The sequence below is a fragment of the Engraulis encrasicolus genome, chromosome 8, assembly GCF_034702125.1.
Source record: "Engraulis encrasicolus isolate BLACKSEA-1 chromosome 8, IST_EnEncr_1.0, whole genome shotgun sequence".
NCBI classification, from domain to species: Eukaryota; Metazoa; Chordata; class Actinopteri; order Clupeiformes; family Engraulidae; genus Engraulis; species Engraulis encrasicolus.
In genome coordinates this window covers 29,390,115-29,405,715 of record NC_085864.1, presented here as the reverse complement: position 1 = coordinate 29,405,715, position 15,601 = coordinate 29,390,115, and the positions used below count along the sequence as shown (strand labels likewise).

Below are 15,601 nucleotides of genomic sequence, written 5' to 3'. Positions count from 1 at the left end.
AAACTCCGGCACATGCCTCTTACTCAACGCCGCCAGCGCGGTTTGACATTGAAACATGAAACATATCATACTGATGACACAAAAAGTCACATGATGGCATTACTAGAGGATGTGACATAAACCATTTAAAAACAATTTATTTGGTTTGCTTGCTTTTTAAACTCCAACCTTGTCAAAGCCACCACATAATTATATACAACATTAATATAACCACAAAACATAATTATTGTTGTTGTTGTACAGTACTTAGTGCTTACTGTAATTAGTGTTGTACTTCTTTGGTAGAACAATGCTAAAAATAACCATCTCATTCATATCCTGCTGTGAGCATGAGTTTCTTTAATGAAAACAACCACTCGTCATCGGCCAACTACGTGTTGTAATTGCAACCATATCTCAGGAGAAGGGGAGCCTTATCTGACTGAAGTGCAGCTTGCTGAATCCATGCGTGATTAAAAAGTAACCAACATACATTCATTTATCTTTTTTTCCAAGATGGTTGATGCACTAATTTGGATTATTTGGATTTGGTGGCCTTGGCGTAGAATTGAAAGGAATCTGTAATTGAAACTTTTGGCAATTGAATTGCATCAATAATGTTTTTAGAAAGTGTGAATATTAGGCCTGCAGTAGCCATACCTATTTACTCTCAGGAATGGGAAATCTTGCAATCAGGAGGACTAGACATGGCAGGCTAAGATAATATACAGTATACTGTGAGCTGTGTTCTTTCAACCTTGAAACCCAAATTCTAAGATCTCTAGTCAAAACACAGAATGAACCCTCATACAAATCCCATGTAACATGGTCCAAGCAACCATAAACTACATTATTCTTAATGAAATGTGCCTTTAATAGGACTGCAATGACCTTGGTTACTATAGACAAAGTGATGGGCAGAAGTTCTATATCTCTGCTTCAGTGTATAGTGAAATTGTGTCATTACACTGGTTGGCACATAGGGGGCACATACGCACAGACAAACACTAATAAATGAATTTCCAGACGAATGGAGTATCTTCAACCGTCTTATTTAGAAAACTTAACATATAGATGACAGAAATGTACAAGTGTTATCACAACATAGAGCATTTGTTGAGGAAAATAAATATTTACATAAAAAGCAGTTGCATGCATGGTCATCTTGATGTTCATATGATCTACATTGTTGACATGTGAGATACCGTACGTGGGTGACATAATTTATTTGTAGCAAGTAATTTCAAGGGAGTTCAGTTAGTTACTAACAGTGAACATGTGTCATTTCTTCTCCACCACCTGTGGTTCTGTGAGCTTCAGAATAGCTACTTCCTTTACCAGCATGTCCACGTACTCCTTGAATGCAGGTTCAGGCTCCTGAGGATAAAAACACACAACACATAAGAAATGAGTGAGCGCAGTACAGTATGTGAGAACAGTAGGCCTGGTCATCAGCGTAGCATGCACATCAATCGAATCTGCATGGTCTGAGCTGTCTTCAAGACTAAGCATTTGAGATGACACTATACAGTAGGGCTGCACGAAAAAAATCAATCACGATTATTTCATGATCATGATTATTAATCACGATTATTGTTTTTTTGCTGAATTTAAAAAATATATATAACAAAATGAACTAGAAGCACTCAGAGAGCGCAGACCTCCGCCAAGGAAGCTGCTTGATAGAACATTTGACCAAAGAGGGTGGAGTAATAAAGAGGCTTCGAAACCCGCCCACCCAATGCAAAAGTGTGTGCTCAAGTTGGGCCTCTAAAGGGGGCGTTGTCCCCTCCTTCTTCTTCTATTTTTGAGGTGTTTGCACGAGAAGTGCGCTACCGCCATCTACAGTGCTAAGGGGACTCAATTTATTCTCAACCTCAGGACTCCGAAGGTCTCCTAACCGAAGGTCTCCTAAAGGGGCGTTCACCTGACAGAAAGTGGATACCAGAAATGAACTGAAATGACTTATCTCTGTCTATAAGATCTCTGATTTGACTGTTACACCCAAAGTCTTTCTGCCTTGTTTTTGTGCTGTTCCCGCAATTCAATTTCTGGTCACTAGGAGGCGTCTAGATGCTGAAGAATCTTTTGAAAAGCCCTGGTTCCGGTTCGTGATCCGGATCACCACCAGAATTTAATCACTTGTTCCTTGGGTCATTATCAACAAACCCATTAAGTTTGTCGAATTTCGCTGATTAGTTTTTGAGTTATGCTGCTGACAGACAGACAGACAGACAAACAAACAAACAGACAGACAGACAGACAGACAAACCAACGCGAACGAAAACATTACCTCCTTGGCGGAGGTAAATATAACCAAGAATGAATTATATAAGGGATGAGCAAAATAAAATATGTAAAGTATGTAAACAGGAAAGAGGTAGTGCCAGAAGTTAACGAGTGCTCTCAAAAACCTGTTGAAATGTCTATGCTAATGCCCATTCCACAACCATCTTATGTAACACAAAAATGTTATGATTGGGGTTAGACCTCTGTAGAAATAACAACCTGAGACAAATACTATCAATGCAACTGTTTGTGGTTAACAAGTTACTAAAAACGCATATTTTGTAGAAACTGATTGACTGCTCTTCTGAGACAGTTTTCCTTCATGACAAGCTAACCATACTCCCCGACACTAACCCTGGTATGCCTGTGTATTCTGTTTGCCCCAGACATTGTACAGTATGTTGCGAATGAATCATGTCCTCCTCTTTTTTGTCATTTTGGATGAAAGTCTTTGCTATGTATGTATAGCCTAGCGCAGCCAGACCCGTACAGCAAAAAGCTGTACCAGGGTCTAGGAGGGCTGGGCGGCAGTGTGGGCGGGATAAACGGTTGCTTCAGCACTCAACGTCACGCAATAGGATGGTGGAACAACCAATCCCCACACACTTCTGTGTAACGTCACAGCTGTCTTTCACAACGTGCACGCGACACGCCCCTTTGTAGGTGCAGCGGCAACTTCGAGCCGTCGTAGCAGTGAATTCGTGTGATGACCACAGCCACAAACAAGTTTCCTAATAAATCGTGTTTTCACTTATACAGTTCAAAAATGCATCGTTTTCAACCACATGGCCCACCTTGATCAATCAGCGAAATGTCGAGCAATGTGGGGCTTGTTAAATGGTTATATTTATGATTGTTGTCAACATGGCATGTTCGGTGTTAGCTAGCTAGCTGTATACCCATAACTAATACATGGCTAGCCGCTAGCTCGGTAGACCAGGTAGCACTAGGTGTCATTCCCATCTATTTAGTCAGCGACTGACAGACTTTCAAAGCTCCCAAATGTCTCGTTTTTAATGACATGGATCTTATTAGAATTTTGGGCAGGCATATAATACAAGGCTGGATACCTAGCTCTGTTATTGACGACAGGTTAACTAGCCACTAGCGAGGGCCTCTTTGTAGGTGAAGCGGCAACTTCCAGCCGTCGTAGCAGTGAAAGCGTGTGATGACCACAGCCACAAACAAGTTTCCTAATAAATCGTGTTTTCACTTATACAGTTCAAAAATGCCTCGTTTTCAACCACATGGCCCTCTTTGATCAATCAGCGAAATGTCGAGCAATTTGGGGCTTGTTAAATGGTTATATTTATGATTGTTGTCAACATGGCATGTTCGGTGTTAGCTAGCTAGCTGTATACCCATAACTTTCCCTGATTGTCGCTCCCAACGCAGGACGCTCCCCGGTCAGCTCGCTCCCACTAGCCAGACTATCGATCCCATCTATTTAGTAAGCTACTCAAAGACTTTCAAAGCTCCCAAAGGTCTCGTTTTTAATGGCATGTGTCTTATTAGAAATTGGGGCCGCAATTTCATTCTACACCTACAGTAGTGGTCTGATAATAGCGTGTGACTATCTGGTTCTGTAAAATGCTCAACTTAGCTTACCGAGCTAGTTTAAAACATCGAATGATCAAATGGTAATGTGTTGAGATCTATTTGTGTCCGATAAGTTCATGGTGTATTATTACATCAATTCATGTCAGCCACGAAATGTATTATCATCCAGGCTTTTTAAATTAAGTAAACACTTTCGTGCAGTACGTAGCACGGACGGACACCATGCTTCTTCTTAGAAAGTTTCCTGTTTACTAGGTAGCCCGGCCCCCCTCGCGATTTGATTGGCCCTGTCATCGGATAACTTTCAGCCTCGCAAAACGACCGGGGTCCGCTAGACTGCCCCCGGGAGCAAATTCAATTTGCGGTCGCTAGGGGCGTCTAGATTTCTAGGCTAATGTATGTATGCTATGTAATGTAAATGCAATATAACAATCTTCGTTCTCACCTTCATTTCCAGGACCCTCTGCTTCTCCACAGCCTCCTCCAGACTCAGGCCCACCCACTCAGCCTCCTCTCGCGGGATCTCAAACTGCTGCTCGCCAGGAAAAAAATAATCACTGAGAGTAGGCATTTGGAACACAACTATGAAAATGAAAAACGTTGATAGTGCTATACAAAGTAGTTTTTCTTCGCAGTTACAAGTTGGAAGTGGAATTGCCTCATTTCTACCATAGCCTAGCCTGCTTAGCCCTAAGTCCTTATTGCAATTATATAAAATAGAAGTTACAAAAGTGGATTCAGAAAGAGCATTCACCCTGTTACAGGTTGTGAACCACTCTCAAACCAGAGGTTCACCAGCGCTCACTGTGTAACTTCTTTGTCTCAAACTAAGTTTTTTAGACTCCCAATTCTAATAATAATATAATAATACATTTATTTCATATAGCGCTTTTCATGGCACTCAAAGACACTTTACAGATAGGCCTAGGCCATAAACAAATAACATACAAACACCCAAAGACATACAAGTACAAGACAGGGACACAACAAAAATAGACGCCAGTGGAAAGTTTAAGTTAAATGGAACAGTCACGTTTGGTGGAGATGATAGGAAAACCCACGACAAGAGCAGCGATGGAAGGCCGTGGGGATACGAAAATCCGGAGCCTCCCGTCGTAGGGGGCGAGCTCGGCCGAGGGAGACAGGCAAACAAGCAGATCATTCTAAGTTGCACGGGCCTCACCTTGTAGCGCTGGTAGACTTGCTCCTGCCGTGCTGGGTCCTCAGGGTACAGGCTCTTCTCTGCCAGCCTGAGGAGCATGGCCCTCTTCAGGTCCATACCAAGCTTGGAGTTCAGATCTTGTTTGGGGGTCTGAGCGCACACACACACACACACAAACACGACAGACACATAACAGAGGCATGTAAGGCACATTGCACTTTGGTACTGAATAACTGCACTTTAGTAGTACTGTATTTAAGTTGTTTTTTTTTCTTGTCAACCTGTCTTTTTGTCCTAGAGGGAGGATGGGTGTTGTGTTGTGTTTGTCTATTGTATTCTTGTCTGTTGTAATGTCTTTCTAATTGTATCAGATGCACAGAACAATTTTCCGAAAGGAGAAATAATCAATCAATCAATCAATCAATCAATCTATCTATCTACCTCTATGATGGATAACTCTGCACCACCCCTCTTACTTACTGCATACTTCATTCAACAGGCACAAGAGCAATATGCTCAGAAAAGAGTCTCTAGCTATTATAGGTACAGCAGATTATGAAACCTTGACGATCATAAATATATCTGACCCATGCAATGTGCTGTGCAAATACAGTTTGTGTATAGCTTTAGGGCAGGGGTGTCAAACTCAAATTGAATGAGGACCAAAATCAAAAACCTGGAACGAAATCGTTGACCGATCTCAATATTTATTTGTAAAAAAAAAAATGGTGCATGCACGCACACCAAATTTCATGTTCAAGTCTTGTTACGCTATGGGTCATTTCACGTGAAATCAGACACTTTGGGACCCGACCGACCCGGATTTCGATCATACTTGGTGTGCCTTTTCAGTAGCAAGGTAGCACCCCAGAACTGCATTGGTTTGAATCTGACACTAATATTAAGGGAGAAACAGACTAGGAAAGGTTCACATGTGAGTGTAGGACACTATACATTCAGCCTTGAATATATCAGTCAGTGTTAGTCACAAAAAGATGCCTGTGGTGTTGTTTGAAAGCTCTTTTCTGGCTCTACATATTACACAATCACCTTTGAATACAAACTACTCTCAGAATATGAATTATGATAAATTGAAAAATTAAAAATTGAATATCTAAAAAACTCATATTTTAAAATGGCCAGTTGGTTCCTTGTCCAAACGTAGCCGGCAATGTCATGAGCAGCACCTTAAATGCTGGTGTTCGGTTTGTTATTCATTTCAGAGAGAATTTGACTCACAAATATTGCATCATACAGACCACTTACTAATAATATGGTAATACCATAGTAGCATCACATGACAAAACAAAAACAAAACAAAAATGGTCAGTGTCCATGGTCCCAGGTTTCAGAAACTAAGGCAGATGTCCATTTATACACACCAAATGATGATATGTGAATGTTTGAACATTCCTTCTCTGTGTACCTGTGCCATCTTCCCTTTACCGTACTTTAAAGAGATATCAATGGCTACACTCTCATTTTGTACTCTACCAGTGCATTTGAGGCAACAGCTTGTGTCTTTTGTAGATAATGTATAAGTACGTCCCGTTGCAGTTACAGGTTCCACTACCAGAAGCACATCCTGATGATCCATGACAAGTCTATCTGGTCTGAAGGGAAAGTGAAGGATGGAGATGGCCCATGAGGATGCAGGAAGTTCAGTTTCACCTCTCCAGTGCTCGGCATACATTCCTCAGCACATGCTAGCCACCAGTTGCCATCATATACAGCTACAAACATACCCTTTTGAATGCTTGAAAAATTTAACACATTCCTTTACTGAGCTCACTCTTTCAACTCTGCCTTCTCTGAATGCTGAAAATGGCCAAACTTCCACTGTGTCCCATTGACAATGGGCAGAAGCTGTGTAGTTTTTGAGTACCTGGAATAGTTCTTGCAGATTCAAACCTTTTCAACAGGTTCTCAGCTTCATGATGGTACATCTCTGTTGTGGCAAACTGGCAATGGATGTTCTTGACATTATCCTTGACAAATTCAAACAGTTGGTATGGCGTTACAATTTAATTGTCAATAGGACGTTGCAGACTTCCTGCACAATATAAGAACCTTAAAAACACAACAAATTTGTGCCACCACGATGCAGATTTTCACATACCTGCAGAGTGGCACTTTTTTTCCACATCACATGGCAAAGGTCCATGTGATGGCGTTGGAGGGACAGTTAAATGGCTTGCTGCACGAGCAAGTCTGCAACGTCCTATTGACAATTAAATTATAACGCCATACCAACTGTTTGAATTTGTCAAGGATAATGTCAAGAACATCCATTGCCAGTTTGCCACAACAGAGATGTACCATCATGAAGCTGAGAACCTGTTGAAAAAGGTTTGAATCTGCAAGAACTATTGCAGGTACTCAAAAACTACACAGCTTCTGCCCATTGTCAATGGACACAGTGGAAGTTTGGCCATTTTCAGCATTCAGAGAAGGCAGAGTTGAAAGAGTGAGCTCAGTAAAGGAATGTGTTACATTTTCAAGCATCAAAGGGTATGTTGTAGCTGTATATGATGGCAACTGGTGGCTAGCATGTGCTGAGGAATGTATGCCGAGCACTGGAGAGGTGAAACTGAACTCCCTGCATCCTCATGGGCCATCTCCATCCTTCACTTTTCCCTTCAGACCAGATAGACTTGTCATGGATCATCAGGATGTGCTTCTGGTAGTGGAACCTGTAACTGCAACGGGACATACTTATACATTATCTACAAAAGACACAGCTGCTGCTTCAAATGCACTGGTAGAGTACACAATGAGAGTGTAGCCATTGATTGTCTCTTTAAAGTACGGTAAAGGGAAGATGGCACAGGTACACAGAGAAGGAATGTTCAAACATTCACATATCATCATTTGGTGTGTATAAATGGACATCTGCCTTAGTTTCTGAAACCTGGGACCATGGACACTGACCATTTTTGTTTTGTTTTTGTTTTGTCATGTGATGCTACTATGGTATTACCATATTATTAGTAAGTGGTCTGTATGATGCCATATTTGTGAGTCAAATTCTCTCTGAAATGAATAGCAAACCGAACACCAGCATTTTAGGTGCTGCTCATGACATTGCCGGCTACGTTTGGACAAGGAACTGGCCATTTTAAAATATGAGTTTTTTAGATATTCAATTTTTAATTTTTCAATTTATCATAATTCATATTCTGAGAGTAGTTGTATTCCAAGGTGATTGTGTAATATGTAGAGCCAGAAAAGAGCTTTCAAACAACACCACAGGCATCTTTTTGTGACTAACACTGACTGATATATTCAAGGCTGAATGTATAGTGTCCTACCCTCACATGTGAACCTTTCCTAGTCTGTTTCTCCCTTAATATTAGTGTCAGATTCAAACCAATGCAGTTCTGGGGTGCTACCTTGCTACTGAAAAGGCACACCAAGTATGATCGAAATCCGGGTCGGTCGGGTCCCAAAGTGTCTGATTTCACGTGAAATGACCCCTCTACATTAATGGATTAACCCATTAATGCTGGATGTTGCGTTGTACAACATTTGCCCTGGCGCCTGGAGCTGCATTGCGCAACATTCAGGCTCATGAGATTTGAGAAAACTTTATTAAAAATCTTTGTTTGTTTGAGATGAATGAACACATTCTAATGAAAGATGATGGTCTTCGCGTTTAAATGCCACTTGATGCATGTTTTTCTGTGCTTCAGAGGCTGAGATATTTAGGTTGGTATAGGCTGAGGGCAGCATTTCTTAAAAAGGGCTCAGGCATTCAGCACCCTTTTTTGCACGTGCCTTTGACGTCAATGGGTTAATGGTGTATGTGGGCCAACGGTGATACACATTTGAAATGATATGACGGGGGAGAAGAAAATGACTCTGCGGGCCAGATTTGGCCCCCGCCCCGGAGTTGTACATCCCTGCTTTAGGAATGGGAATTGGGCTCTCTCACCTTCAGGATGTAAAAATCAAAGCCGTATGCCGCGTCTATGAGGTCCAGGGTGCGAGCGGTGACTGCGATGTTGAACTTTTGATCCAGGATCTCGCTGTAGAGCTCCCTCCTGAAGAGCTGAGGCTTCCACGTTTTCTTGTACCGTGTGGACAACTACATAAACAGAGAGGTGACTATGAATCATTACAGATTAAACTAGAAATGCACATACAAGTAAATGGCATCATTATTGAAGGGTTGTTGGTGTACAACCATAACGTTCAGCTGCCTTGGCCCTGCCACTTGTCTGCTATGTGGCCGACCAGGGTTCGATTCCTGGCCGACCCCTCCCTGTCTCTCTCCCCATTCGCTTCCTGTCCACCCCTCACACTGTCCTGTCATCAATAAAGTCCAAAATTATATTTAATAAAAAGAAATGATACAATTTTTGATATTAACTGTTGGAACATCTGGGTCACCCGTTGTTGAAAAAGACAGATAGCACATAGCGGGGGCAACTCTACTCTAACCTGACTAACGTCATCTGGCTGCATTTCACCAACTACACGCAGGGCAGGGGTGTGTTCCCTTTGGTCAGCTTAACGCTTATGCCATTCCCTACCATAAAACCCATGAAATACCACACACTTGACTAGACTGAGCAGCACACACCTTGTCATCCTGGGAGTATTTATATCCGGAGATCCAGCCCTCGCCTGCCCACAGCCCCTGCTGTGACTCGGGAGGGTAGTAGATGGGGATGGGAACATCCTGGACCCTCTCTTTCAGTCCAGTTTTGGGGTTGGCACGATATTTCACCCCAAAGGGTTTCCAGTGCACCGCCGTTGGAGGTGTTGCATCTTCGAGGCTTTTCAGGTAGTGTTGGGGCAGCCGGGCATAGATGCCCTGCTTCAGTTTCAGAGCGTCCCAGATGCGAGGGGGGTATTTGTGCAGCGGCATCTTTTGCCTGGTAACTTTCCTGTGCACATCTGAAATGACATGGTGACATACAGCTCAGTTCCAATTCAATACACTTTTTTAAGCAATTTGCTGTTATATAGAATGGATGATGACACGTCATGGTGGCAGGTGTGACCTAATGATTAGGGATGTAGTCTTAAGATCAGAGGGCCGTAGGTTCGAATTCGACCTCTGCCTACACCTCCATTCATGGCTGAAGTATCTGCAAGCCACCTAACATTACTCCAGGGACTGTAACGTGTAACCAATAGCCTATATATGAATAACTGAAAGTCGCTTTGGATAAAAGTGTCAGCTACAGTGTAATATAATGTAATGTAATAAAATGCCAACAATCAATATTCAGCATTTTCAAAACAAAATGTGTAAGCTGCTGCACATCAAGAAGAAATAGCTTGCATGGGATAGCCTACTTATTCTGACAGATATGTCTTAGTACTACTGTGTACAATGTACAGTATATTTTGTCAGAGTGGATCTAGGTACTTTAAGGTTTCACTCATTTTTACCTTACCACCTACAACGACGACCATGGAGGTTTGCAACAGTTCGTTTGAGATGATGAACATGCATGCTGTAGTTACCTTCTAGGGTGCAAATTGTCACTTTTGACTAGGGCACTGTCAGTCTACTTGTCCGTCAATATCTGTTGACGATGTTTAGTGAGTGACTAACGACAACAAATTCATAATAATTGTGGGACACGTTAGTTACAAAAATGACACACTGCACGTTTAGATAATACTCCAGTCCTGGCGGTAGGGCAACCCCGTGTGTTAGCCAAATAAAACTCTGACTTGGCCTGTTTATAGGCAAACAGTTTGAATTCGTGTACTCTAGAGTTTCGAAACACGAGAGGATGTGTTAATACATACCGACTTCTCAACTGCGACTTTGAACGTCTTGTAAATAAATTACATCCTAGATACAGCAAATCAACATGCTTCCAAGGGCACCATCTGTGAATCTGTCTACGACACGCTATTTCCGCCGGAGAACATTTTGTGAAGCTGTCGACAGAGTTTAAACTTCCTGCCCCTCAAATCCTGTCAGAATAAAAGTTCAAAACACTTTCAGACAATTTATAAGGGAAGACGTAAAGCGGCTTCTTTCTCTTCTTACTCACTAGTATGAATCGATACAAGTATAAGGTGGGTACACCAATGGTTAGATTGACCGATATAAATCATATTTACGAACTTTTTCTTCTCCTTCGACTTATCAATCATTCAGCAAATTGTTTCGGTGCACATGTAGTCGACACTCGGACAATTCTGCAAGACACAACTAAATGCTATGATCTTTCGTAGAGAGGACTTTCATATTTTAATTATTGGGGAAGAAGTTGGTAGGAAGTTTATAATGTTGTTCTTCACCTAATCGCATGCTGCCGCCCGAAAGGTGGAATTGAACCACTCTGCCGCTAGGCAGCTACAGGTTTGAAGCCTGCACCCCGGACCACCGAGGATCATCCGGGCATTTGAGAAGGAGTGACTACTTCCTTTTTATACCCATAAGTATGGGCATAGGTCTTACTTATGGTGGGGCTATATTTTTGATCCCGACATTTACACACCAAAGGCTCCTATAGCATTGTGCAATTCTCTAAATCTGGATGCGGCATCTATTCTCACACTCCTAATACATTTGGCGACGATTCCTTCTGCAAGAAACGCCACCGCAAAGCATCATTGGTAACAATATGCAAATATGAACACATTTAATTGGATGACCCAGGTACAGGAGCGAAGAGCGCCTTTTGCAAGACCCAAAGTGCCTGGTCGGTGTGCAGTAAAGCCGTCCGTCATCTATGATGCATAACAATATTGTAAATGCCAGGTAAAAGTCACATTATTAGCTTGAGCTTCATGGCCGATAGGTTACCCGTGAAAAAGCAAGGCCATTGCAGTCGGCGAGCACTGCTTCTTTAGCCTACATCACCGCAATGCAAAGTTCCTCCATTGCGTGCAGTCTGAAGCAACAGTAGGGATAGGCCCAGGGCTCTAAATTAACTTTTTCCACCACCAGCCAATTTGGCTAGTGGACATTTTTTCTTACCAGCCAAACAGAAGTTCAACTAGCCATTTTTTTTTTTTATCTCGCCAAAATAAACTATGCTTTAGGCTAATTATTTTTTTAAATTATGGCCATTTTGTTCAACTATGTCTACAACACAGATAGGCCTACACTATAGGCCTGCATACTATGCCTATGTAATAAGCATATTATAGGCTATTTTTCATTATTTTTTAACTTCTGCATTATTTTTTACTTTCATTACTTAGGCCTGATCAATTTCATTAGTTTTTATTCAATTCCTCTGAAAACAGTGAATCACATCTCAAGCCACTCACATAACAGACCTTAACATACAGTAACCAAACACAGCCAAACACTACAAAACCTCACATACGCACACCCTAAGGAAGGAGCAGAGATGAGAGGAAAAGGAGAGGAGAGAGGAGGAGCTCTTCTCTACCATGCGCAACAAAATGACAAGAAGCCTATGTTTAACTAAAAGTAAATAATATCACGGGAATCTTCGCTTCATTTGTTACTTCCATAGCTTCGTCGTTAGTTGCTTTTTTGTTATTCTTTTTCTTTCCGATGGCGTGGGCTTTCCAACTTAGTTGCGCGCGCAAGGACTCGGAACATTTCAGAAGACAACTGACAGCTCACACTACTCTGACAGTCAGCTCTCCTCCTCTGCCCTTGTCGCAATTTCGTTCCACAACCACTTTTTTAACGTCACTACTATTACTGTTACAATTACTACTGGCATTCACCAATACAGAGAACCTTGCTCTAACCCCCGCCACATTCTCATCACTCGCACAAAACATACAGAACAGAAGTAGCTCTATGCATAATCTGCGTTAGTCCTGTTATTGAAACGGTCAGGCCCTCGCAGCTTCAAAAAGGCAGCCTGTTACAGCAAGGTTCATGCTAGTAGCAGTAGCAGTACTAGTGACGTTAAAAAGGTTGTAGCGAAAGCGACGGGAGCATAGGAGGAGAGCTGCCTGTCAGAATAGTGTGAGCGTAGCTGACAGAAGGCTGGTCATCTGAAATGTTTTCAATCCTGGCGCGCGCAACGGCATGGAGTTGCCGCTCGCTGCACTGGAAAGCCCACGGTGGGAGGCTACGTCGTGACGCAAGTGTCCATGGGTAATGTAGGAAATCTCGCCGTCTAACGTTTGTCATAGCAGCGGTTTACCGTTCATACTTTACCGTACTCGGGCGCCACTAGCCAAATAGGCGGGTAGGTATTTTTTTCTACTAGCCAAAATTATTTTTCACCCGTGTTTGGCGGGTTGGCGTGTGTTAATTTAGAGCCCTGGATAGGCCTACTGATGCCAAAGAAGGGTCAGTTGTTATATAGGCCTACACGGGTTCACATAACATTTCCATCTTGCACTGTGAATGTTTACACGTTTTGTTCAATTAAAAAAGAAAAATAAAGAACAGACACAGACACAGATGTGAGATAGAGTATAGGCTAGATCAGAACACATTATGCCCACTGCATGCCATAATCTTAGTCATTCTAAAGGGTTCGCATATTTCTCCTGTAAAAAAAAAAAAACCCTCCTCCCTCTTGTAAATTATACAGGTATATAGAATTAGTTGGCAAATAAGGTCTCATGGCAAGGGGGGATTGGTCTTTGAGCTGGTTCAAATCCCACACTAGCTCTAACCATTACATTGCATTTGGCGACTTACAAACGAGGACATAATCATAGTCAACATCACTAGGCTATCAGATACAAGTGCACAGGAAAAATACAGAACAACAAGTGCAGATGCAAAGAAGGAGTTCGGTTTAAAAAAAAAAAAAGTAAAGTAGAGTGCACACAAGCATACACATTATGTCAAGAGTCTGGCCTGGGGCTAGGGCAGCTCAAGCATTAGTGTGTAGACAGTCACGAAAGAGGAGAGTCCACTTGCTTTGGGTTGATTGAATAGGCCCTACCCAAAAGGACCCAACCTTTTTATCCTTTTGGTCAGGATATGTATTACTTGTGCATTACACAATTAGACTTACAGTTTCCTCTCCTCTATGCCAATGTGATTATGTGAGGTGAAAGTTAAAACCCAAGTGGGGAACTGCGACTCGCATTGTCATTGTGACACAGCACTCAATGCACACAACAAAACTGCATTTATGCAATGCGGGGGTTGTGTACCATGCTTAGGGTACCTCATTCATGGAGGAGGATGAGGGAGAGCACTGGTTAATTACTCCCCCACCAACCTGACGATGTCGGGAGTCAAACTGGCATCCTCTGGGCCACAAGTCTGACGCCCTAACCGCTTACTCGCTCCTTATTATTACATTTTCCTGCACATGCCCTCTGCAGTGTGCTTGTGTACCCCTAGCCATTAAAACTGGGAAATAATAACTATTTGTAGGCTATAGCACAATATCATACAAGGCATGCAGCTCAAAGTGCTTAACAAATCCCATGCTGCTTTGTACGATGGTCATTGACGTACCTTTGGTTTGGGGATCACTGTCCTACACCATACAAGACTGAAGTGCCCTTGAGCAAGTCATCAGACCATAACCCTATAGCTCCAGGGACTGTTACCAACACCATGCACTAACTAAAACCACTGTAAATCACTTTGGATAATCCTTAAAGCTACACTGTGTAAGATTTTTAGTTGTTTATTTCCAGGACTCATACTACTCATTCTCTAATGTTACTTTTTTCATGATTACTTACCACCACCATCAAATTCTAAGTATTCATTATGACTGGGAAAATTGCACTTTTCATACATGAAAAGGGGGATCTTCTCAATGGTCCGGCAATTTGAATTTCAAGAAATATACATTTTTAGCTGCAAAAATGACTGTACTTGGGCCATACTAGAAAATATTTGTTTATTACTTAGTAAACTTTCATGTAAAGATCAGAGTTGGCAATAGGCAGTCCAGTTTCAATGAGCAGCATAGTTGCAGTACCTTTTTTGACCATTTCCAACACAGTGTATCTTTAAGTGTAATGGGTAGTAGCTGAGTAGTAGCTCTGCAGTAGCTTTGTTTTTATGACTTTTTGTTTTGCAATTGAGTCTCAATGCAGTATTTATAAGTATACTATATGCATTATTTTCCATGTCCAAAACTGCAGTAGACAAGGCCAAACAGGAAACCAGACAGAACACGGGTTCTTTACAGGACCTTTTTATTTGCCAGGAAATAAATAATAGAACTTAAAAAAGGAAACTCATTCAAAATAATGCAGTACATCAAATTAGTTCAACCAGACTGCAAAAAGAAGAAAAAGAGAAAACAAAAACATCCATTCAAACACTGACTGTACGGCTTATGTCCTTGCTGAGCAGTGGCACACATTCAATTACAAATAATTAGTGATGAGAGAATTGTCTTCAAGTTTTCAGCGCACAAGGCCAAACAGGAAACCAGACAGAACACGGGTTCTTTACAGGACCTTTTTATTTGCCAGGAAATAAATAATAGAACTTAAAAAAGGAAACTCATTCAAAATAATGCAGTACATCAAATGAGTTCAACCAGACTGCAAAAAGAAGAAAAAGAGAAAACAAAAACATCCATTCAAACACTGACTGTACGGCTTATGTCCTTGCTGAGCAGTGGCACACATTCAATTACAAATAATTAGTGATGAGAGAATTGTCTTCAAGTTTTCAGCGCACAAGGCCACAAACTCAGCGTCCCAGCCCCTACCATC

At 41.8% G+C, this 15,601-nt stretch overlaps 1 protein-coding gene and 1 non-coding gene across 2 annotated transcripts; both read right to left on the bottom strand.

Annotated features, from left to right (window-relative positions):
• Positions 1 to 1,015: 1,015 nt before the first annotated feature.
• mrpl28 (mitochondrial ribosomal protein L28) lies at positions 1,016 to 10,883 on the bottom strand. The gene is made up of 6 exons (XM_063205409.1): positions 10,760 to 10,883; positions 9,576 to 9,892; positions 8,925 to 9,077; positions 5,012 to 5,140; positions 4,274 to 4,360; positions 1,016 to 1,356 (listed from the first exon to the last, which is right to left on the bottom strand). Exons 2-6 carry the CDS (start codon positions 9,861 to 9,863, stop codon positions 1,261 to 1,263), a joined length of 753 nt encoding a protein of 250 aa, XP_063061479.1. The 5' UTR covers positions 9,864 to 9,892; positions 10,760 to 10,883; the 3' UTR covers positions 1,016 to 1,260.
• Positions 10,884 to 11,275: 392 nt separating this feature from the next.
• trnastop-uca (transfer RNA opal suppressor (anticodon UCA)) lies at positions 11,276 to 11,362 on the bottom strand. The gene has a single exon. It is a non-coding gene; the product is annotated as a tRNA-Sec (tRNA).
• Positions 11,363 to 15,601: the final 4,239 nt, after the last annotated feature.

What these genes read in the sequence shown, in the direction of transcription:
- mrpl28 (XM_063205409.1), bottom strand. Translation starts at nt 9,863, where the DNA reads ATGCCGCTGCACAAATACCCCCCTCGCATCTGGGACGCTCTGAAACTG. An exon ending in AATACTCCCAGGATGACAAG is followed by an intron (nt 9,078 to 9,575) that starts GTGTGTGCTGCT and finishes CTGTTTATGTAG; the next exon opens with TTGTCCACACGGTACAAGAA. An exon ending in TTGATTTTTACATCCTGAAG is followed by an intron (nt 5,141 to 8,924) that starts GTGAGAGAGCCC and finishes GTGTGCGCTCAG; the next exon opens with ACCCCCAAACAAGATCTGAA.